Source organism: Equus caballus, chromosome 13, assembly GCF_041296265.1.
Source record: "Equus caballus isolate H_3958 breed thoroughbred chromosome 13, TB-T2T, whole genome shotgun sequence".
Lineage (NCBI taxonomy): Eukaryota > Metazoa > Chordata > Mammalia > Perissodactyla > Equidae > Equus > Equus caballus.
Genome location: NC_091696.1, coordinates 46,532,931 through 46,557,315, shown reverse-complemented (window position 1 = coordinate 46,557,315; position 24,385 = coordinate 46,532,931). Strand labels below are relative to the sequence as shown.

Sequence of the window (24,385 nt, the reverse complement as noted above, 5' to 3'; positions counted from 1 at the left end):
TGGGGTGGGGAGCTCATGCACCCCTCCTGAGCCCGGGGGGCAGCCGCCATGGGGGAAAGGGGGCTCCTCCAGCTTCGGCCCAGCAGACTTGCCCAAAGACCTAGGGCGTTTCCCATGAGGTGCTGGCTCAGCCTCACGTCTGGGAGGCAGTAGGCACCATTAGCACCTGGGCCACCTGGAGCAGTCGAGGCCGGAGCAGCCGGGAGCCGGGAGGGCCGAGAAGTGTGTGAAGGGCTTGTAGATCGGGGGCTGAAAAGTCAACAGCCCCAGCAGCCCGGCAGGTGACAGCCGGTGACTTAAAGGTGTCATGAAGGTGGGCCTGGGGCAGCGTGCTCGCCCAGCTGTCAGACTCGGCTGAGAAAAATGGGCCCAAATGGTGCAGAATTTGTGAGAAGACAGAAGTTCCAATGTTTATGTGAAATCTCTTCATTTAAAGAACAATTTTTTTACTATATGCGCAAAACAAAACATTGGGGGCTGGATATAGACCTCAGGGGTCTGGGTGGTGACCTGGGCCTGAGAAGGGACCCCGGTTCTTCTGATGGACCTCCTGCTCCTCCAGGTGCGCGGGGCAACCACACAGCCCCCCAGTCCCTACAGCCGTGACTGACGACTGCTCTCTCTTGGTTCCAGGCCCCCGGGTGCCCGGACTACAGCATCCTCTCCTTCATGGGCGCGTTCCACGGGAGGACCATGGGTAAGGAGGGCCACGTGGCCCCGAGGTGGCCGTTAGAGCAACAGCACAGAACAGCAAAAGCGAGGCTGCCTTTGTTCTCACGTTGGCGGTTTGCACCTACTGACTCGTGGACTCCGCCCCGTTCCCTGCAGAGCGGGGTTATTATTCCCCGCTCCGTGTGGAAATCGCGACTCAGCAAGGGGAGAAACATTCCGAGGCCAAATGGCCAGGATTGGAACCCTTGTCTTTGTGCCTTCAAAGTCTGTGCTTAATCTGTGATGAATCAGAACGCAAAACACACACGCACGCGCACACGCATGCACACACACACGCAGTTAAGTGTTCACGGGTTCTACTTCAGCCCCAGGAGGTTACAGGAACTGCGTTTCTGCAGGCGCCAGGCCTCCCTGGGCATTTAACGTCTCGTCCTGAAATGCCCACAGTCTCCTTTTCAAAGCCTGTGCCTCCCGCCTCCCCCAGCCCACCCTCTGCTCTTCTGTTTTGCTGGACCCAGGTTGCTTGGCGACCACACACTCCAAAGCCATTCACAAGATCGACATCCCGTCCTTCGACTGGCCCATCGCGCCATTCCCACGGCTGAAATATCCTCTGGAAGAGTTTGGGAAAGAGAACCAGCAAGAAGAGGCTCGCTGTCTAGAAGAGGTAACTCCGGGTCTTCCAGGTTCTCCCCACACCCCCGGCCCCTGACCCTCGCCACCCCAAGGCTCAGTCCGGGAGAAAAGGAACACACACAAAGAGGTCATCTGGGGCCCATGTGGCGGTCCCTGGGAGGGACGGAGGGACACAGAGCCCCGTGCCCTAAGTGTTCCATGTTGGGAAGAGCAATGAGACACATCGATTTTGCCACCCAGCGTCCATCACCCCACTTCTGGTATTGATTTCTGTATATTTAAGTTTCTCTGAGGGCAAGCTTCGCTGACTGTAGAGTAAGAGAAAATGGGTTTATGGAAAGAATATGGGACATCTCAGAAAAAATGCTTCCGTGGATCCTCTCATCCGCCATTTTTCCATCTTTTCCCGAGTCTGGGGTTTCTGTGGGCGCCCTGGGGGTTGCGGTGGGGGCGGGGGAGGGACTGAGGATGGGCAGCCCCCCATCGCCATGCCTCCACTTTAACCAGACCAGCGCCCCTTTGATCCGTTCCGTATATTGGGGTTCCATGTAAGACGTGGGAGGATTCTGTTGCTGGGGGGGTGGAAATTGCTAATACTCTTCAGGTTTGGATTTGAGCTCAAATAAGGCTAGTTTGAGGCTGGTTTGCCTCTGAAGCACGTCACTTTTTTTTAAATCAATTAATATTTAACACCTACAGGGTGTGAAGCGAAGTGCTAGGTGCTGGGTATTTAGAGGTAAATAAAAGAGACGAGCTAGCAGAGTCTAGGACAGCCGTGTCCAATAGGAATACGACTCAGGCCACGTATGTCATTACAGCATTTCTAGCAATCACATTTTTTTTTGTTGTGGTCATAATAGCTTATAACATCGTGAGATTTCAGTTGTACATTATCGTTTGTCATACACCATATCAGTGTGCCCCTTCACCCCTTGTTCCCACCCTCCACCCCACTGTCCTAGTAACCACTAATTTGTTCTCTTTCTAAGTTTCTTTATCTTCCACATATGGGTGAAATCATATGGTGTTTGTCTTTCTCTGTCTGGCTTATTTTGTTTAACATGATGCCCTCAGGGACCACCCATGTGGTTGCAAATGGGACAATTTCGTCTTTGTTATGGCTGAGTGGTATTCCATTGTGTACATATGCCACCTCTTCTTTATCCAATCATCAGTCAGTGGGCACTTGGGTTGCTTCCACGTCTTGGCTATTGTGAATAATGCTGCAGTGAACATAGGGGCGCATAAGTCTCTTTGGATTGTTGATTTCAAGTTCGTTGGGTAAATACCCAGTAGTGAGATAGTAGCAGTCACTTTTTTTTTTTAAGATTTTATTTTTTTCCTTTTTCTCCCCAAAGCCCCCCGGTACATAGTTGTATATTCTTCGTTGTGGGTCCTTCTAGTTGTGGCATGTGGGACACTGCCTCAGCGTGGTTTGATGAGCAGTGCCATGTCCGCACCCAGGATTCGAACCAACGAAACACTGGGCCGCCTGCAGCGGAGCGCGCAAACTTAACCACTCGGCCACGGGGCCAGCCCCTCACGTTTTTTTAAATGTGAAAAGAAATGGGTGAAATTAATTTTAATACCATTTTATTGAATCCAAAATACTACTTAAAAATTATCGATGAGATATTTTTATGTTCTTTTCTTCGTGTGACATCTTTGAAACTCGGTGTGTGTTTCACACCTGGAGCACATCTCAGTTTGGCCCAGCTACCTTCCTGTGTAGCTTCCACAGCCACCTGTGGCTCCATCTTACTGGGGAAGGCAGAGTGTAGGAAAGACAGCACTGGACAAATCAGAAAATAACCACCTAAGGACAAACCAGACTATGCTCTGAAAGCGAGAGCATCTCAGAGCTTCCTTGGGGCGACTGGGGGAGACTGAGGCCAAATCACGTCATCCAGACAGAAGGTTTTTCCTTAAATCTGCATATAACAGAGAAAGACCGCACTTACTACTCTATGTAGGTGTATAGTTTGGGGTTTTTTAAATTATATATGATTATTAAATATTAATAAAGTATCACAGTTACTACTCTTTAATTATCTATAAGATGATGCCTATTTTAGAACAAGTCAAGAAATAGATCCACTTAGAGGTAATCACTTGCTTCTCTACTACTCCGTGTGCTAACAGTTAAATTTTTTTTAATCAGCTTCAACTTCATTAACATATAATTTCCATTCCGTAAAATGCGCTCATTTAAGCATCTAGTTCAATAAGTTTTGACAAATAAATGTACTGATGTAACCATCACCCCAATCAAGGGCATCTCCTCACCCCGGGAGATCTCTCGGATGGTCCAAGGAGTCAGGCCACGTCCCCCACCCCCACCCCGCTCCATGCCATGCACGAGAGATGAGTTTTCCAACAGTTGTATAAACAAATAGACATCTCAGATTCTGCACAGAAAGGATTCCCATACCGATAACAACAAAAATAATAGTATAACGGTGCAATCATGTGGTGGGATAGCAGCAGCTACGCTTCTGCTGTGGGGACACCGTGCTGTACCATCTTGCCCCATCCTCTCCACGACCCCGGTGGGTAGAGTTCTCAGTGCGCCCATCCTACAGATCAGGAAAGCGAGGCTTTAGAAGGTTAAATGACTTGCCCCAAGTTATCAGTGTGTACGCCCGCAGGTGCACCAGTCCCAAGTAGGACATGTTCCCATCCGCACGTGTGGCTCCCAATGGATCCACTGTCTGCACCGGAAGTGCACACGCACACATCTTCCGCATAACTTCCAGGGGTCATGGAGCCCCTGGAACCTGTCCGCCCGCAGGTGCCTCTCAAGAGCCTCTGCCAGCCCTTGTCACCTTCCTCTTTGGAATCCAGGTGGAGGATCTGATCGTGAAATATCGGAAAAAGAAGAAGACGGTGGCCGGGATCATCGTGGAGCCCATCCAGTCTGAGGGTGGGGACAACCACGCGACCGACGACTTCTTCCGGAAGCTGAGAGACATCTCCAGGAAGGTCAGTGTGCCGGGTGGGGTTGGACAGGCCACGGGCTGTTTCCGGTTGGTTTCCCGGAGCACAGGGTTAGCTTCGGGGTTCTTGTAAAATCCTGGATGTTCAGAGGTTGCCCGTGAGGCCTCCCAGACAGGGAAGTCGCTGTCGGGGGCAGGATAAGGAATTCCTCCCTAAAATCTTATTGCAGACTCACTATTGATGGCCTCCAACTGGCCATCTTAGTCGGGGACCTTCCCAATCGGGAGATTCCTGGGAAGGCCTCCGCCTCCTCCCTGTGCTTTCTGGAGACGCAGCCTCATCTTTCAGCACAGCGTGGTGCACACTCAGCAGATGCCAAGTGAACAGATTTATGTTAATATCGTGTTTGTTTTCACGTGTTTGCGTACGTAAGCGGCATGTCCCACTGGTGAGCTCGCAGAGAAAGGCTGCAGACCTTTCTGTAGAGGTGATTTCCACACAGACGCTGAGTAAAGAATCAGCTGGTGATGTGTACATCCAGCAAACGGGGCAGCGGAGGTTTGGGGACCAGGCCTGGGCCCCGCTGCTGGGGTACTGAGTGAGTCGTCTGGCTCAGGCATGGAAGCCAGATGCGACATTGCTGTGCTTTCTTTCGGGGGTGGGCATCTGACGTTCCGTCTCGCGCCAGCTCAGCAGTTTGAGGAAATGTCCAGATCCGGCTCTGCTGGACCTGCCCTGCTGGAGCGTTTGGTCTGGGTCCGCACGGCCCCCGGACGCGGGCTGGGTCTGCAGGTCAGGAAGCAGGGACCCTGGCTGGAGTCAGGCATCCGTGGGTGGCCGACCGCGGTGGCTGCTCTCTCTCTCCAGCACGGCTGTGCCTTCTTGGTGGACGAGGTCCAGACGGGCGGCGGCTGCACCGGCAAGTTCTGGGCCCACGAGCACTGGGGCTTGGATGACCCTGCAGACGTGATGACCTTCAGCAAGAAGATGATGACCGGCGGCTTCTTCCACAAGGAGGAGTTCAGGCCCAACGCTGTGAGCGCGCACCCCGCCCCCTCTCCTTTCCAGGGAGGGGTCGAAGGGGCGTCACTTTCTCACAAACCAGGAGCTGAGTGGACACCGAACGGGTCACAGAGGTTTTCTAAGTTCTTATCAATTTAACTATCCAATGGTTATGATCGCCCCCAGCTTTCTCTGCAGGGCCGACTTCCTAGCAGTCCATTCTCTTCTGATTTTCCTCTGTGCGCACAATGATACTGTTAATAGCTTTGTGCCTGGCCCAGTTCTAAATACGCCTCGCATACTTTTCATCCTTACAACAATCTAACCAAGTAGGTATTATTTTTATCTCCTATTTTACTAATGAGGAATCGGGCACAGAGAGCTTAAGGAAGTTGTACAAAGTCACACAGCCTGTTAAGTGACAAAACCAGAATTCAAGCCCATGCTCTTTAACCACTACGCTGTACTGCCATGTGCACCTACAGATTCTCTTTCAGACACAGACACACACACACACGCACACATACACACTCATCCATCAGAGGCTCAGAACCCTTCCTTCCACCACTCCTGTGTGTTGTTTCCACCCTCACGTTCACCTCTTGGTCCAAAATGACTCCTGGAGCTCACCCATCACATCTCAATTCCAGGCAGTAGGCAGGAAGGAAGCACAAAGTGGCCCCCTCGACTAAGATCTGGTCATGTGGCCACTCCTAACTGCAAAGGAGGCTGGGAGGTGTTTTTGGTTGGCTGCATTGATACCCCGAGTAATTCATGGAGGAATAAAGCGGGTGGTCTCTGAGGGTCAGACTGCCATCCATCCCCTCTCGACACCACTTCCTATGGGCTGTATTTCTCCTGGAGAAATCACCTAACCCCCAGAACCTCAGCTTCCTCGTCTGTGAAATGAGGGTGACAGTGGCTAAGGGCCGGCGGTCTTGGTTTCCCCAGGAATGAGGGGTTTCCTGGGGGCCCGGGGTGAGCAAGTCTCCCTAATGATGGTGCCTACCTGTGGGGCTGTTGCGATGGAAAGAACGCAATGAGACGTGATGACATGTTCTCGTCCCCGCCCCTTCCTACGTGTTTGCTGGGTTCTCTCCTCATAAAGGGGGACGAGGTGTGTTTGGGAAGTGGGCCCCCGCGGGATGTGCCTGTGTGTGAACCTTTCCGACACCCGTGCCTCGTTCCAGCCTTACCGGATCTTTAACACCTGGCTGGGGGACCCGTCCAAGAACCTGCTGCTGGCCGAGGTCATCAACGTCATCAAGCGGGAGGACCTGCTGAGCAACGCAGCCCATGCGGGGAAGGCCCTGCTCACGGGGCTGCTGGACCTCCAGGTACCCGCTTGCCTGGCTCTGCCCTGCTCTCCCAGGATGCCCATCCCTGGCTCCTGCGGCCCAGGGCCACATCTGTGCTCCGTCCTGGCAGTTCTGAATGAGCTGTGCCGTTTCTGTAGGGGATGTCTTCCCACCCTCCATCCATCACAGTCCCAGCTCCTAAACACCTGGCTTTCCTTTGACACCAAGGCCAGACATCGCTCCTTTGAGAAGCTTCCCAGACCCTCCCCCTCTGTCATCCCCACTGTCGTGTCAGCTGCTCCCTCCTCTGTACCGACTTCTACATGCTTATCGCTCTGCAGCAGCACTGTCCCATGGGGCGTATTACGAGCCACATATGTGGTCTTAACTGTGCTAGAAAACACATTAGAAGTAAAAAAGGAGGTGGAATTTGTTTTAATAATGCAGATTACTTAACCCATTATATCCAAATTATTATTATGTCAACATGCCATCAATACAGAAAGGAATTAAGGTGACATTTCATAGTCTCTCTCTTAGACTAAGTCTTCAAAATCCGGTGTGCCTTTCACACTTACAGCACATCTCGATTTGGACTTGTCACATGTGGCCACGGCCACTGGACAGTGCAGCTCTCTATTATAATAATTGTTTGTCCTTGTTATGGCATACTCCCTGCCTGACAGCCCCCGTATACACACAAACGTTACTCTCCCAGATTTGGGGGGAAGGGGCGCTGCTGGCAGAACCACAGTGTTTCCAGGACTGGCCAGGCCAGCCCAGGAGTGGGGAGGGGGGTGATCTACTCTAGGTGGCTGGTCACAAAGAGCCCCTGCCCCAGGATCTTGAAGCATCCAGTCACCCATGACCTGAGCAGAACCGCCAAGGAGTGATGGTGGTGGTGGTGATGGTGATGATGCTGATGGTGGTGATGGTGGTGATGATGCTGCTGATGGTGGTGATGGTGGTGATGATGCTGATGATGTTGGTGGTGATGCTGATGGTGCTGATGGTGGTGATGATGGTGATGGTGGTGATGATGCTGCTGATGGTGCTGATGGTGCTGATGGTGGTGATGATGCTGCTGATGGTGGTGGTGGTGGTGATGATGCTAATGCTGATGGTGGTGATGATGCTGATGGTGGTGGTGGTGATGGTGATGATGCTGATTGTGGTGATGATGCTGGTGATGATGGTGGTGATGGTGCTGCTGATGCTGGTGGTGGTGGTGATGATGCTGATGGTGGTGGTGGTGATGCTGCTGCTGATGGTGGTGATGGTGCTGATGCTGATGGTGGTGATGGTGGTGATGCTGCTGCTGATGGTGGTGGTGGTGATGGTGATGATGCTGATTGTGGTGATGATGCTGGTGATGATGGTGGTGATGGTGCTGCTGATGCTGGTGGTGATGGTGGTGATGGTGGTGATGATGCTGATGCTGATGGTGGTGATGGTGGTGATGCTGATGGTGGTGATGGTGATGATGCTGATGCTGATGGTGGTGATGGTGGTGATGATGCTGCTGATGAGGCTGATGATGGTGGTGGTGATGATGCTGATGATGGTGATAATAATTATGGTGATGGTAGTGATGATGATGATGGTGATAGTTGTGGTGATGATGATGGTGGTGGTGGTGATGAAGGGCTGAGGGACGATAATAAGAACAGCTTCCATTTATTGAGAGCCCTCTACATGCCAAGTCCTGTAACAGGGGCTCTCATCCACTCTCTCATTCAAGTCCAAGAGTAGTGCTGTGGGTGTAGGCACCATTATATGCCTATTTTACAGATCAGGAAACAGAGGTGTGGAGGGGCCATTAAGTTGTGCAAAGTTGCACAGCTTCCACGTGGCACTGCTGGGGTTTGAACCCGATTCTGGTGGACTTCAGAGTCCGTGTTCTTTGCCAATGTTTACCTCTCTGACATGATCAAGAACCTTATAATACTAACAACAATAATAATAATTTCCATGAATTGAGAACTTGCTACGTGCCAAGCATTGTGTTTAGTGCCTTATCTCCCTTAACCTTCAGAATAGGGTTACTACATTTAGGGGGTAAAAAAGAAGCAAGACTCTCAGTTACATTTAAATTTCAGAAGTCTGAGGCCCAGGGGGGACAAGCTCAGGACTTGGTTCCAGACACAGGGCCGTCAGGAGCTCCAGGGACCACCCGCTCCCCTCCCCCAGGTAGGGATGCCAGATTTAGCCGTTAAAATCCAGGATGTCCAGTTAACTATGAAAAACAGCAACTACTTTTTTTAGCATAGGAATATCCCGTGAAACATTTGGGACATCCTTAGGCTAAAAAATTATAAGTCATTTATCTGAAATTCATGTGAAAGGTCAGGCTCGGGCCCCTCCTTCACTGTCCACCAGCCAGGCCAACAGGAGAAGTGACAGACCGCGTTGATTTCCCTCGGGGACGTCCAGCCCACTCGCGGTGATGGCCTGTGCTGACTGTGGGTTCTGGTTCTTCTTGGGCTGTCGTGAATGCGGGCTGCTCCCTGTCCTGAGCTGAGAGGCCTTCCCACAAGGTCCACGCGGACCCAGGGTGGCCTTCCTCGTGAGCTGGGCATCACGCCAGGCTCCTGGGATGAGAAGTGACAGGCAGAGTTCACGGCCTGGCAAGGGGCTTGGGCGGGACACAGAGAAGGCGGGCTGGGGAGATAGAGAAGCAAAGAGGTTCGGACGGCATGAGGTGTCGCTTGATGGGTGAGTCATGGTCACATTGCAAGTTGGCAGTGTGGCTCAGGAACAGAGAGCAGAAACGGGGTTCCCACCCCATGAGTGAAGTCAGACCCCCCCAGAGAAGTGAGGCCCAGCCCCAAGGAAGGCCAGCGATGTTTTCTCTGTAGGTCTCGTAAGTGTCCCAGTTGCTGCCGCCCATCCTCAGTCGTGAGGGCAGCTCCTGGAGGACGTGCAGCTTGCAGGGCCCCGACTGAGGCCCCGGCCCTGAGAAGGGGTGTGGAGGACAGTGTTTCCCGGAGTGAGTTCCATGCACAGGATGGGACCACAAACAGGGTTCCATGGAAACGTCCCAGAGACTGACATCTTGCTTTGGGAGCCCCAAGCTGGCTCATTTAAAGGGATGGGAGGGGCTGGGGTCTCCACCAGGGCCTTAAAAAGCTATAGGCCAGGAGGCAGGATTACAGAAATGCCCTCAAACAATGAGCAGACAGAAGGGCGAGAGAAAAGGGAGGCTGTGGATGCGCAGGCCTGGAGGCCTGCAGGGAGGAGGGGGCAGGGAGCCCCACGTCCTGCCTTGATTCACCAAGTGAACAGTTCCTTAGCCTGACATTGTGTGTGTGTGTGTGTGTGTGTGTGTGTGTGTGTGTGTGGCACAGGGGCCCCAAGGGGTGTCTGAAGGTTTGAGACCTTGTTCCCAGCCTCCCCAGACCCGCTCTGGAGGGAGAGAGGAGTGTGTGCAAATTGCTGGCTCCCAGCTGGTCAGCACGTGCAAGGGAGGAGTAGAGTGAGGGCTGGAGTGACTTCTGAGCCTCAGTTGCCCCACCCGTGGAGACCAAAATGGGTCCCCTTCCCTGGTGGGGTGAGGACTCAGGATCCTGCGTGGCAGAGCCTGGTGCAGGGCCCGGCATGCACTTGGGGCCTTTACGATCCCCAGAAGATGGCTTCATCCCAAGCTTCTCCCGAGGGGCCGTGATGCCAGGACACTTGCTCCCGTCTCCACCCCTGCACCCCGAAGCTGTTCGGGGTTATCCAGGCCCTCGTTTGTGGACAGCGGACAGTCGGGAGGGACCAAGAGCCTCTGCTCTGAGTGACCATGTTAGCTTCCTGGGGCTGCTCTCACCGGTCATCCAACCTGGGTGGCTTAAAGCAACGAGAACTGATTCTCTTGGCGTCCTGGAAGCCAGACGTCCGAAATCAAGACACCGGGAGCCTCAGCTCTGTCCGAGGCTCTGAGGGAGAGTCCCTCCCAGCCCCTCTCCCGGCTGCTCGTGGCTGCCGCCGTCCTCAGCATTCTTTGGCTTGTTGACCTCTGCCTCCGCCTTCACTTGGCCTCCTCCCTCTGCGCACGTGTCTCTGCGTCAGATTTCCCTCTTCCTATAAGGGCGCCAGTGTTAGATTTAGGGCCCGCCCTAATGCCGCATGACCTCATCTGAACCGAACTGATAACATCAGCAAAGACCCTATTTCCAAATAAGGTCACGCTCACAGTTTCCAGGTGGACATGCGTTTGGGGAGGGGGATACCCGTGAACCCAGTACAACTCCAGACCCCAAGCCTTGAGTGAGGACGAGCTCTTTTTCTCCTGGAAGAGCCACCACCTTTCTAGAAGAAGTGCTGCTAATGGACATGGCTGACATCTGTCCAGCACCTGCCGAGCGCCAGGCCCTGGGCTTAGGGCTTGACGTAGACACCTCGTCTCACCACGTTCTCACCACAGCCCACTGGGGTCAATAGCATTTACGTCCCTCAGTTTCCAAAAGAGGAAACTGAGGCACAGGCCCCTTAAGTGACTTGCTCAAGGTTGTGCTGTGAGAAAGAGGCAGAGCCGGGTTTTGAACCCAGGACTGGAGGTTTCCAGAGCCACAGCTCTGAACCCCACGCTGGTCCTGCCAGTCCACACAGAGGCCCAAAGGCTGGACCAGGGGCGGGGGCGCTCGAGCAACCACAGCCACTGAGCCGGCTGCTACACAGGTGACGGGCTTTGACGCGGCCTTGTCTCCCCCACTGCAGGCCCGGTACCCCCAGTTCATCAGCAGAGTGAGGGGACGAGGCACCTTCTGCTCCTTCGACACTCCAGACGAATCCGTACGGAATAAACTCATTTTAATAGCCAGAAACAAAGGTAAGGCAGCCAAGAGGGGAAGCTGAGCGTCCTTGGTGTCCCACGTTACCTGGGGGGACAGGGCGGGGGGGAACAGGTGGTACACGGGACTGAAAATACCCTGAATGTGCTCTCTTGAAAGAAGAGAAAGTAACCAGCGGGCCTTCTTTATACATTTACTCATTCGAGAGAGATTCACGGAGGAGGTGAGTGGGCCAACCCTGGAGAGGGGCCCAATGATGAACATGGCCCTTGGGGCCCTTCCTTCAAGGAGCTTACAGTCTAGCAGGAAGGGCGACATTAAAGGGACTATTTTATACATGACGGTTGCGATTATGAACCCTAGGAAGGAGGAAAAGGGGCTAAGGCATGGAAAGCTGGGAAAAGTGTCGAGACCAGGAAATCAGGGAAGGCTTCCTGGAGGAGGTGGCACGTTACCGTAAGTCTTGACAGATGAACAGGGTGGCCAAGTGAAGAAGGAGAGGAAGGGCATTTCGGGCAGAGGGAGGCACATGCACAATTAGCTGAGGCAGGATGGAGCTGACGGAGGTGAAGAGAGCGGAAGGATGGAATGTGACAGGCTGGAGGGGCTGGTGCAGGGGAGGGGCGGCCAGGCCCACCTCGCATCGCCCTGTGGATCAGCTTCAAGGTTCTGGACTTTTCCCTGAGAGCTATGGGAAGCCATGGGTGGGTTTTAAGTGGGGTAGATCTGGGCACCGCCTGTGTGTCGAGCACAATGTCTATCTTACAGAACGTGGACTTATTTCCTTTCCCCACCACATCACGAGTCTCTGAAAGGCAAGGCCTTTCTCTCAGGGTTTCTCTCTGACAGACCCAGTGCAGGGGCCTGGGAGCAGGCGTGCAAAGTTGGAAGGAGGGAGGGAGGGGGGAGCAGGATGGGTGAGGTGGATGGAGGGCGGGTGCCTGGATGGGAGGAGTGATGTGGACGTTCTGATGAGGGCAGCCGGCCCTCACCGTGCGTGATGTGTGAGCCCCACCCCTGACCGCCCTCCCTCCTTCCCTTCCAGGCGTGGTGCTGGGGGGCTGTGGCGACAGATCCATTCGCTTCCGACCCACTCTGGTCTTCAGGGACCACCACGCGCACCTGTTCCTCAATATTTTCAGCGACATCTTAGCCGACTTCAAGTAAAGAAGCCGTTCCCCCTGCGCTCGAGAAAGCCCTGATTCAACAGTTGTCAAATTGATTAGTTTGCCTAATTCATGTTTTCACTTAAAGTATCAGAGGCGAATGCATAAACCAGAGGGTTATTGGTGGGGAGGGGACGGTTTGGGGGCTCGGCGGGAGGGGAGGGGCCGAGGGGCTGGCTTGGGTTTTCCTCCTGCAGAGCCGGTGCGGCACAGTGGTCGAAGCCCAGAAATTCTGCTTGAGCCCTGGACGTAGTCTCAGGACGGCCCACGCGGGTCCTGGCCGTGTATCTGTCCACTTTGACCCTGACAATTTCTTTGGAAGCCAGTCAAGGGAATGACACCTGCTCTGGAACTGGTGGCTGGGACTTGTGGGTTCCATCCCTTTCAGTGTAGTAGTCTGTGATCGGGGGTGCTGGCTCCCCTCGCCCTCTGCAGCAAACACGCTCTCACCCCTCACCAGCCCCTGGAGCCCTGAGCACGTCCCATGGTCGGTTCAGGGAGGGACAGGACAGAGCACAGGAAGGCAGGACAGCAGGACATCAGGATGACCCGGGGGTGTGGGAGGGGGTCTTCTGGCCTCCTTGGGACTTGGGCCACGCCTCTCAGTGCATCTGGGGATTTCTCTAAACTGTGAATCCTGTCCTTGACGGGGCTCTGCCCTGGGAGAACCACCTGCGGCGTCACCCACGGTTCTTACTCACCGTCCCCATTCCCCAGACTCTTTCCCTCCTGTTAAATGTCAGCCTAGACCTCTGGAAGGAAGGCGCAGCCTGAGCGTCCGCGGGGACACACGGGAGCTGAAGGATCAGAAGCACAAGCCAGTCTCCCAGCAGTTGGGGGGGTGGGGAATGGGAGGGGGCAGGAGCCCAGGGGCTGGGGCTTCGGGGGCCCCTTCCTCCCCCTCCCGCAGTTCCGTTCCGGGGTCTGACTCACGGACCCTGCATCCCGCAGGCTCTTTCTCTCATCCTTGCTCATCCGCCTTTGTCCACTTGTGAGCAGATGCGGGAACAGCTCTGCTGTTCCACCAGAGGCCGTTAACTGCCGAACGAGGTTTCTTCTGGAGGGAAGCGTCGTGAATTACAGGCACCAGAGGGAAGAAACAGCCTGGTGGTTCGAGATGCTTTTCTTGTCCTGGCCACTCCAAGGCAGAGATTTTCTGACGCGAGTGAGGATGGAGAGCACAGGCTCAAGGCTTAATTGGACTCTGGCTGGGACGAAGGATCGGTGCTGGAGGCAAGGCATTCTTGGAACTGACTTGACCTCAAATGTTCCCCAAAGGGGCACTGTTAGTCCTACAGCGATGAAGTGTTGATTAGTGGGTGGAGGCAGAAAGTCTGGCTTGTATTCTCTGTCCAGAAGGAAGCCGCCCCGTCTCCTGGTGCCTTGGTGGACTGCTGGGGGAGACGGGCGTGTCGAGGCTCTCGATGAGTACTTTGCGCTTTTAATAATTCATCATCCAAAGATCTCAAAGTGGTTTTTTTTCCTGCTTCCACCCTTCAGCAGACTTGGTCATCCACCTATTTTTGTTGGGAACGAAAGGCACTGACGGGTTGGAGAGACGCGGGCAGATCCGTGAATTCAGTTCACTCTGCATTCTCGCAGCCCGGGCTCACGGTTGCTTTAAGAAGGCACTCTGCCGTGCTCAAGGCCGTTTGTGTGACCGGCTGCACGGTGCTGTGGGACTCTCTCTCCCTGCAAGGTTTTACTCATTCATATATTCATTTATTTATTCAATCATTCATTCATGAAACTTCCATGAGGTACCTGCTGTGTCCCAGACCCAGTGCTAAGCACCAGGAATACAAAGGTGAAATGGAACACCGTCCCTGCTCTCCAGGGACTCACATCCCACTGGGGACAACAGGCTCTTAAAGCAGAGTGGCAGGTGCTGTGATAGAGATAATGTGTAGGAACATCAGGAAACCCGAGGGAGCACCCCAATCCACCAAAGGGTCAGAGGAGCTCTCAAGGAGAAATTGATGTCTAAGCAGGGTTTTGCAGTATGAGCAAGAGTTCACCAAGCAGACAAGGCAAGGAAGAGTGGCAGAAAGGGAACAGTATGTGCCAAGACACATCAGTTCCTGGTCTCACACCTTTCCCTGGGGATCCAGATTCCACAGGCAATATCCCAACATCCAAGGCCTTATTTAACAAACAGCCAAAATGCAAACCAAACCATAACTCATTTATTGGCGTAAGGACGCTTTCTCCTGAGAACTTCAGCGCTGGGTGCAAACATTCAATAAGGTTCCTGGAGTCTAGAAGGTTTTTAAGCCGGGGCACAACCAGAAACTTGGCTCCCTTCAGTGGAGAGAGTGGCTCCAAAATTTTGTTCTCTCCCCACGGGGCACTGGCAGAAAAATGCAATCATTTTGTCTGGAAAGTCATTTCCAGACTTCTTCACTCCTTGCCAAGGGAAGTTACTTCTCAGAAAACTTAAGCCATTTATCCACAAGTTCTTGTTGACTCAGGGCATCATGAGTTCCTGAGACATCCTCTTTCTGGGGGTGGGGTATAGCTGGAAGAATTTCAAGGAGAAAATTCTCGGCAGAGCTCAAGATCATAGAAGCTTGGAGGAGGCTGATGAAAACATAGGGAGCCCAGCGGACGGGTCGCTGTCTAGGGCAGAGACCATGAAGAAGCTGTGTGGCCCACGGTCTGGAAGTCAGTCCATCACACATTAGCGCCATAGAGTTTAGTCAACGTCCCTAGTAAGCCTTGTCACTTTTACAGAAAATAAGGTCCAGTACTAGCGAGTCTCAGCACATCCTCAATTTTATTATAAATGGGTGTTTTTTTAATAATTTTTACTGACACTCAGTAACCATGCAAAATTGTGCACAACATTAATGTATCGATATACCTATACCTATCTATCTATCTATCTATATCAGCTCATGGTAGAAAACCATCGCTAGGAGCATCGCCCACTTACGCAGATGAAGTGATCTTGTTTACAGTATTCTGTTGACAGTGCCAATAAATGATAAAGAGATTAACATGTCACAATGTAACTGATGACCATATGCACAGTTCCATGAATTAAATGTTTCCTGTGTTAATCAGTATTCTTGAATTAAAAAAAAAACATTTATAATGGAAACATTGGAGTGAATGTGGCCTTTTTGGTTGGAAGTGGTTTTGTTAAGTAATTATTTGACAAGCACTTATGAAGCACCTATTGTATACCTCTTAGGGATGTCTTAGGGGAATGCTCTACCTGCATAAGTCTGCCTTGGGCTCAGGAAGCACTGTGAGGCCACTCACACTGTGAGTTCGTCAAGGACATACCACGTGATAGAGATGGACAAGGTGTGGTGCTTACCCTTGGCTCACCTTATAGTGGGGCAAAGGTCACAGCAACCCAGGGTAAGGACCAGGATACAGGAAGACCTTGGATGCTGTACTTGTGCAAAGGATGGGCCCCAGGTGGGGTGGAAGTCAGGCCCTGAGTTTGATCTTCAAGGTTGAGCGGGAGCAGCTCCACTGACCCAGAGGTGGGATGGAAGGCATTCCAGCCCGAGAGGATAGCTCACTGAAAGTGCAAAGGCAGGGCGAGGTGGGCCTTTCTAGCATGTTCAGCATTGCTAGATCCCAGAGAGGGAGACCAGGCCAGAGAAACAGGCAGGGCTCGGATCCGAGGGCCTTCATGCAGTGGTGGAGCCGCCAAAGGCTTGGAGCAGGGGGTAATCCCACCTGCATTTTGGAAAGATTGTCCTGAGTGCCCACTGTGAAGGACAGGGAGGCAGGGAGACCGGCCAGGAATCTTACAGTCAAGATGACCCGGTGGCCTGACTAGAATAATGGGATGGATGGAGAGGGAAAGAAAAGCACAGAATCCAAACCTACAGGACAGGACTTTCAACACTTCAGAGTCGCCCTAAAGAGCTTTTTAAAAAATCCTTACGCTTGGGCCCCACCCCAAGCCAATCAGATTCTCTCAGTCACAGACTGAGGTGGGAAGTTGATGACTGACTGGAATGGCTGCGGGGCAGAAGCACTGTGGGAAGGCACAGAGGAGATGCTGAGGGAGCACCTGTGGACGTGAGTTGGCTCTTTAGTGGTCCTGATGTCCTGACCTGGAACTGGGGACCGTGGGCTCCTGTCTCGCTTCTGCTCCCAGCTGTCTCAGTGCCCTCTGTGGCCCTTCTTTGTCTCATCTGTAAAATGTATGGTTTGGACCACGTCATTTCCAAGGTTCCGTCCAGCTCGAACATCCAACATTTCTATGATACAGTTGACTCGGAAGGCAGCATCTACCATTAAATGTATTTTTTTAAATAAACACATAAGGTGATAATAACCATTATTTGTTGAGCATCTGTTATGTGCAAGCATATTCTGCAGGCACATCATAATTTTTGCCGCAAACCTATGAGCTATGTATTTGTATGCCTATTTTTAAATTTTTTTTTTTGGTGAGGAAGATTGGCCCTGAGCTAACATCTGTGCCAACCTTCCTCTATTTTGTATGTGGGATGCCACGACATCATGGCTTGATGAGCTGTGTGTAGGTCCACACCCAGGATAAAAACCTTTAACCCCGGGCCACCAAAGTAGAGTGTGTGAACTTAACCACTACGCCACTGGGCCAGCCCCTGGATGCCTATTTTTAACATGAGGAAACTGATGCTCAGAGAGGTTAGGGGAACCTGTCCAAAAATCACACAACTTGGAAGCCAGAATACACACAGATGTATGAAAGATGACATATTAGTGTCTAAACAAATGTGTTTGTGTGCGTGCACACACGTCGGCTTGGGATTGGTTGACCACAAGAACTGTCAATCACTCAAAGACCTTTCTCACACCAGCCTGGCTAGCAGCCTTGGAAGGTCGACTTGCACTGGTCAGCGTTAGTGTGAACATTCCTAAGGCGGGTGGGTGGAAGGTGCTAGAGCCTCAAGGTCAAGTAACTCTGTTAAAAACAGTCACTGTTGTCTATTTGCCATCCTTCATACCCCCTGCGGAGGCCGGATGAGGCGGCAGAATGACCCGCCTCTGCTGCTTTCTAGCTGGGTGAGCTTGAGCAAGTCACTTCTGCTCTCTGAGCCGCCTCTGCAAAACGAGGTTGAGAACAGAAACGCCGGCCGACGCTTACCCAGTGCTTCCCTGGACCACGCGCTGGTGTAAGTGCTTTTCCTGCCATCGGTCAGTCCTCCCAACCACCCGAGGTGGGTGCTTTTATTATTGTCGCTCCACAGTCGACCCAAGGCACGCAGACTATGTACCTGGCCCAAGGTCACAGCTAGGAGGCAGCAGGGCTGGGATTTGAGCAGGCAAGAAGGCTTGCTTCCAAAGCCATGTGCTTCCCCCACATCCATGCCTCCTACTAGTTCTCTACCCCAAACAGCTGCTGGGAGCATGAAATCACACCACGAAATAATCGCCCGGCACAGGGAGGTGCGGAAACCCGGTAGTTCCTTTCACTGCTTCCCCTCCGTGAACAGCCGAGTGTGTCTCCCATGTCACTCTAAGGAAAAATACTGTATTTCGGTCAGAGTTCAGTTCCACTCATCAATATCAAATCTGCTTCCCAACACAGGAACAAGCCCCACCGGCTCCCGGAGTGCATCTCAACCGTTGCTCAGTAAAGCAGGTGTTTTGTCCCCAGCGTCGTACACACGCGGCCAGATGGCATGGGCCCCGCTGCCGAACTGCCCTCGGGCGTGATCGTGCAGTTGGACGCTGCGGGAACAAAGCCGGGCCATACAGGGGGACCCTGCCTGGGGCTCAAGGCGACCTGCTGCTTTCCATTTGGGGCCTCACAAGTCCCAAAGTCATAAAGCAGCAAGAGGAGCCCTCCCAGCCCTGGGCATTTAGGCAATTCACCCCAGGCTGGCCCCTCACCGAGCAGCTAAGCCTGCCAGATCTGTTCTGGAGGGTCACTAAACATGGTTTAATGCTGGGCTGGGCGTGGGACATCCAGCCCCATGACAGGGCAAGTCTCATTGTTGGTAACTGTTGGAGGAAGGACAATGGCTCCCAACGCTGCGCACCGTGAACGTCCCCGTTAGGGCCGGCCTCGCCTTGGTCTGGAGGACCACCGGCTCAGTCAGCTCGGGCTGCGACCACAGCCCACAGACTCGGGGGCGTAAACAGCAAACACTGCTCCCTCACAGCTCTGCGGGCTGGAAGTCCACGGCCCGGTTCCTGGTGAGGACCTCTTCCTGGTCTTGTCCTCACACGGCCTTCCTTGGTGCGTGCACACAGAGTCTCCTGCTCTTTTTATAGGGTCACGAATCCATTGCTTACCACCCGCCCAACACCAGGGGCTATTTGAGTTACTTTTTGTCTTTCACTAGGTCAAGGTCAAATCATTAGTACCTCTTAAGACATCTTACAGGCACAAACTGTATGCCTTTGGGCAAAGGGGTTGGCAGTCACTGGAGGAACTGACAAGCGGGTGAGGGAAGGGTAGAGAAGGGAACCACCAGCTCTCCATAACTCTCATATAACGGACTCTTCTGTACAACCGAATCTTCACTACAACTGCATGAGCACAAACAGTAACAGCCCAGGTACACAGAGGAAGAAATGCAAAAGAGAGAGAAAATGAGAGAGAGAGAGACAGAGAGAGAAAGGGAGAGAGAGGGAGAGAGAGATGCAGGCCTGTATGCAGATATCCAGGGAGAAAGGCTTCCAGGCAGAGGGAACTGGCCGTGCAAAGGCCCTGAGGCTCAGTGTCCTTGATTATTGGAGGAAGCACAAGGTCAAGAGGACTAACTGAAGCCTCAGGGCAGAGTTGTGAAGGGCAGACAGTTGGGGGCAGGGGTGGGGCCAGACCACACTGGGCCTTGTAGGCCATCCTAAGGACTTCAGCTCTTACGGCAGTGACACGATGCTTATTTTTAGGCTCACTTCGGCCACTGTGAGGACAGCCTCTGTAGGACAAGGATGGGAGCAGCAGGTTGCAATGATCCGGAGGAGATACAGGCTGGCTTGGATCAGAATGGCAGCGGTGGGCGGGTGAGAAGTGGTCAGGTCCTGGTCATCGTTTTAAAGTAGAGTCAGCATCAAACCATAAGTCAATGGAACCACATGCCATTTGCCCCAAAGGGAGAGCCAGCACTTAATGGGTTTGGCCCTCCAGGACCCCCCAGGCCCAGGCTCCGGGTCACACGCTGAGCACCACGGCATGCTGAGAGCCCTCTATGCAGGAAAACCACAGCTATGCCCCGACCGACAGTGGGCATGTCCCCAAACACGAGGGACACACCCACACTCAGGCTCCCCAGACCACCGTCTCCAACTGGCAGGAATTAACGTGGGATGGGAAGTGAACGAAGGAAACAAAGCCATAAGCCAATGTCCTTTCATTTGTATCTTTAACTAAAAATGAATACAAATTAAAAAGAGCTGTTTTCACGGACAAAGAGAACAGATTAGTGGTTACCAGGGGGCAGGGGGGTGGGAGGTGGGCGCAAAGGGTGAAGGGGTGCACCCATAAGATGACTGACTAATAATAACGTACAACTGAAATTTCACAAGGTTGTAAACTATCATAACCTCAATTAAAAAAAATTATGATATGATTGAAAGTAACATTTTTAAAAAAGAGCTGTTTCCTCTTCTTAAAAGCTCCCAAACTTCTTTCACTGCTCTCTCCTTCCTCTGAGACTCAACGGCTTCCCACAGCGATTAGGATCAAATTCGGGCTCCTCGCCTTAGCAAGTGCACCCAGCTCTGGTGGGGCAGAACCTCACTCTTGCTGTCCCCAAGGCCAGAATGCGCTCCTGTCGGCCGCCTCCTCACACCCCGCGGCTCAAATGTCCCCTCCCAAGGCAGCTCATGCCCCTCCCCCAGTCACCCCCCCTCCTGCTCCTACACTCCTTTGTAGGAGCCCGACAGCATTCCACCCTGCTCCTCCACTGCCCTTGTCACCATCTCTGTGGACTGGACTGGACGTCCCACAGGGGCGGAAATCTCCTCTTCTGTGACCCACGGGTCTGCAGCCCCCAGCAGCACCTGGCACAAGGGGTTTGGGCGGAGAGACTGACTGATGGGGACATCGGCAGGAACAAACGGTCTTGAATGACATGCTTTACTTGAATCTGTGCAATGCAATCAATTAACTAAGAAAACCTCACTTCTTCCGTTTTCTCTTATGAAAAAGTCACTTTCCTCAAAATGCCATTTTCAGTCTACACAGAGGATCTCTCCCCACATATTTGATGCTTATCACATTCTTTATAGCAATGAAAAATGGAAATGACTTAAATAGTAAAGAACCAGTTACATCCACTCAGTGGGATACTTTGCAATTCCTGATTGTTTTTTTCATAAAAAGTATTTAAATTAAAAAAATCAAATTATCTGGGCCTTTTATTTTTGTCTCTATGTAAGGTATGCTATTATTTTTTTCCCAGTTTTATTGAGATATAATTGACACATAACATTGTATTAGTTTAAAGTGTACAACATAATGATTTATATACGCATATATTGCAAAATGATTATCAAAATGTTTAGTTCACATCCATCATCTCACATAGTTACATTTTTCTCTTGAGACTGAATATTTTTAATGAGTGTTTCTAACTGAGATAGTCTTGTTATAACATGAAGCAAAAAACCAAACAATTTCAGACATAGTAAAACATCTATGTTTTAAAAAAAGACTAGAAGTACAATGGGATATCATTTCACACCCATTAGGATGGCTATTGTGAAAAAAAGAACAGATGTGGAGAAACCGGAACTCTCGTGCATTGCTGCTGGGAATATAAAATAGGCGCCATGGAAAAGTTTGGGGGGTCCTCAAAAAGTTAAACATAGAATTACCATATGATCCAGTAATCCACTTCTCAGTATGTATCCAAAAGAACTGACAGCAGGCACTCAAACAGATATTTGTACACCAACGCTCAGGGCGACATTATTCACAACAGCCAAAAGGTGGAAACCATTAAAATGCCCATCGACAGATGAACGGATAAACAAAAGGTGGTCTACACATGTTATTCAGCCATAAAAAAGCAATGAAGTTCTGATGCCGGCTCCTGCGTGGATGACCCTTGAAAACATTACGCCAAGTCAAAGAAGCCAGACACAAAAGGCCACAGAGCGTATGACTCCATTTCTACGAATGTCCAGAAATGGCAAATCCGTGGAGACAGAAAGCAGATTCGTGGGTGCCAAGGGCTGGGGGGCGGGGGGATAAGGAGTTGGAGTTTAATGGGAACAGACTTTTAATGGGAACAGAACTAATGGGAACAGAAGTCCTGGAAATGGACAGAGGTGATGGTTGCACAATAATGTGAAAGTACTTAATGCCACTGAATTAGACACTTAAAATTGGTGAAAAGGATAAATTTAAGTTACCTATATTATACTACAATTAAAAAAAAGACTGAAAGGCTACAGAACAAAATATTTATTGACTTTTCAGTGGCAGAATTATAAAGGTCATAATACTTCCTTACTCTGCTACAAATTGTATAATAAACATATATTACTACTTATAGGGGGCAGCACAGATAACTGGCTTTAGTTTATAAAATAATGCACTGGCGTATAGTCCACCTGACTCTGTCACACTGCAAATGCAGGCCCTTAGACCTCTGGGCGGCCAGCAGTCCCAGCAGGGGGCTGTGCTCGCTCGGACAACGTCCCTGCCCCAGTCACTGTGCAGCTACCATCCTGGCAGGACGTGACGACCCAGCTCTCGCCTTCCTCCCAGTCCCTTCTGCTGCTGGGCCCATGAGGGGCAGAGCACAGGGCTCAGGAAACCCCACTGAATGCTGGACGCCTTCCACCGCCCCGTCACCTCTGAACTAACACCTGACGTTCGTTTGTTCTCACACCCATCCCACACACAGGCAGGATTTCCATTTTACAGATCTGAAAACCAAGGTTCAGACAGACTCAATAACCTGCCCCAGGACACGGAGTTGGCATAGCTTCCTCCAAGGCCTGGCTCCTAGAAACTTCCGGGCCTCGTCTGACTGAATGTCACACACGAGTGCAGTAAGAATTCCCACTACAGGCCCCTTCCCTAAGCCCGGTCACTAGCTTCTGCCTTGTGAGTTTCCACGTCCCAAAAGACAAGTCCCCGGGGGGCCCTGGCAGTCTCCAGTGCCCCGTCCCCTTCTTCGGCCTCACCCACACCCTCCGCCTTCCCGGTGGAGGTCCAGGTGGCCCAGGGCTACCCAGAGGCCCGGCTCCCAGCGGCTCACTTGAGTGCATCCAATGTCCCAAACACCCGCATGAAGCGCTCCCTGTCGAGCACGCGGCCGTAGCGCAGGGTGAGGTAGAAGGTGTGTTTCCCGCTGTACTGCTGGATACGCACGAACAGCTCCTGGGGCCGGTCCTGGGTTTCCGTTATGGGGACCACGTCGGCCACAGGGCAGTAGGTGTCCTGTCGCCAGCCCCAGAAGGTCAGGTGGGCCACCCGCAGCACGGTGCCCGACTCGTTCACGTACAGGATGCCCACCAGCCTCCGGAAGAAGTGGCTCATCCAGCACAGCATGGCCAGGGCGAAGCCAGCGATCCCGCCCACGAGGCACAGGGAGTCGAGGGTCATGAGGCCCTGCGAGTACCAGTAGAAGCCGGGCGGCAGGGCCACCACTGTCAGGGCCGTCTGCGCCACCTTCAGCTGCGACAAGTAGCCGAAGGCTCTGATGGCATCAAATCGGTAGACCATCTGGAATTTCTCTGTCTCTGTGCCTGGCGGTTTCTCCTGGGAGGTGGGTGGCCTGCTCCCCAGCCATCTCCTAGGATCCTGCCCAGGGCAGCACCACAGCCGGGAGAGAGGCCCTCCCCGGGCGGCCGGCCCTGGCATCCGCGGCACAGCTCGGAGAAGGGCAGCCTGGAGGGGAGACAGGAGACCATTTCTCTCTGAGGGGACTCAACCACGCTAACCGCACAACCAACGCTGGCAAAGCATCTTACATGGGGCTCCCCCCCATCCTATGAGGTCGCCATTACTGCCAGAGACAGAGAGAAAGGTAAAGCCAGATGCCTTACCTCGTGGGGTCTTCACGCAAGATGCGCAAGACAGGGACCACTACTTCCACTTTACCACTGAGAAGCCCAGAGAAGGTAAGACATTCACCCAAAGACACACAGCCAGTGAGTGGGACAGGGTCTGACTCAAACTGGTCCTCTTTCCTCCAGGAGGTTCAAGGAGGTGTAGGAAAGGAGGCACAGCCTTCATTCATTGAACAAGTACCCAGGGCGGGCCAACTCTGGGCTCGGCGCTGGACCCATAAGGCTGTGCGAACATCTCCCGGAACAATCAACGTCCTAGTGGAGAACAAATCCGCGAGATCCGTCTAACATCCTTCCAAGTGTCTGCCAGGTTACCGCGTCACCTCGAGTGCTGAAGGGGAACACTGTGTTCTTAGCCTAGTCATGGAGAGGGGGCAGGGATGGAGGCGCCAACCCGCAGCCCAAGGATTTTATGAGCTGCACAGTTCTACACCTTGAGAAGTGCAGTGAAAGATGCCTTGGGGCCAGATCTGGGTTCCAATCCTGGCTCCTGCAGTCACTAGCTCTGGGTCCTCGGGCAAGTTACTCCACCTCTCTGCACCTCAGTTTCTCCATCTTTCAAAACGAGGACTCAGAACGCACCGACTGAGATAATGGCTCTAAAGCCCTCAAGGGCACTTGATGGCTTGCACGGTGAGCGCTCAGTGACACTTAGTTATCCCTGTTGATGGCCCACGTGAGCTGAGCGCAGACGAAGCTGGGCTACTGCAAATCGCGACCCACGCCGGAGGTCCCTCCCGCAGAGTCTCCGAATCAGAACCCCAGGCGTCTGCCTGCCTGCCCCAGCCCTGACCCCCAAACCACGTCACCTCCCTCAGTACCCGTTACTCGCCTTCTTACCATGGCCCCGCTGCCTGCTGCCGGAAGTGAAACCCACCTGCCCCCGGAACCTCTAAGAGCGCATGCT

General features: G+C 52.6%; 2 protein-coding genes across 4 annotated transcripts in view; one reads left to right on the top strand and one right to left on the bottom strand.

Moving 5' to 3' along the window:
- Positions 1-15,589, top strand: part of ABAT (4-aminobutyrate aminotransferase) — an 89,625-nt gene extending 74,036 nt beyond the window's left edge. For both annotated transcript variants that reach the window (XM_023616351.2, XM_023616353.2), the window contains exons 10-16: positions 634-697; positions 1,191-1,339; positions 4,153-4,290; positions 5,113-5,280; positions 6,438-6,584; positions 11,247-11,358; positions 12,366-15,589. In XM_023616351.2, coding sequence (XP_023472119.1) covers positions 634-697; positions 1,191-1,339; positions 4,153-4,290; positions 5,113-5,280; positions 6,438-6,584; positions 11,247-11,358; positions 12,366-12,487 — 900 coding nt within the window. In that variant the 3' untranslated portion in view covers positions 12,488-15,589. The remainder of the gene's footprint in view (positions 1-633; positions 698-1,190; positions 1,340-4,152; positions 4,291-5,112; positions 5,281-6,437; positions 6,585-11,246; positions 11,359-12,365) is intronic.
- A 5,220-nt stretch (positions 15,590-20,809) lies between these two features.
- TMEM186 (transmembrane protein 186) lies at positions 20,810-24,378 on the bottom strand. Of its 2 annotated transcripts, none has more exons than XM_005598934.4 (2): positions 24,319-24,378; positions 20,810-23,296 (listed from the first exon to the last, which is right to left on the bottom strand). In XM_005598934.4, the coding sequence occupies exons 1-2, from the start codon at positions 24,319-24,321 to the stop codon at positions 22,661-22,663; spliced, it is 639 nt and encodes a 212-aa protein (XP_005598991.3). In that variant the 5' UTR covers positions 24,322-24,378; the 3' UTR covers positions 20,810-22,660. The 2 variants fall into 2 exon arrangements, with proteins under 2 accessions (XP_005598991.3, XP_023472118.1); XM_023616350.2 differs by having other exon boundaries at positions 23,455-24,340.
- Positions 24,379-24,385: the final 7 nt, after the last annotated feature.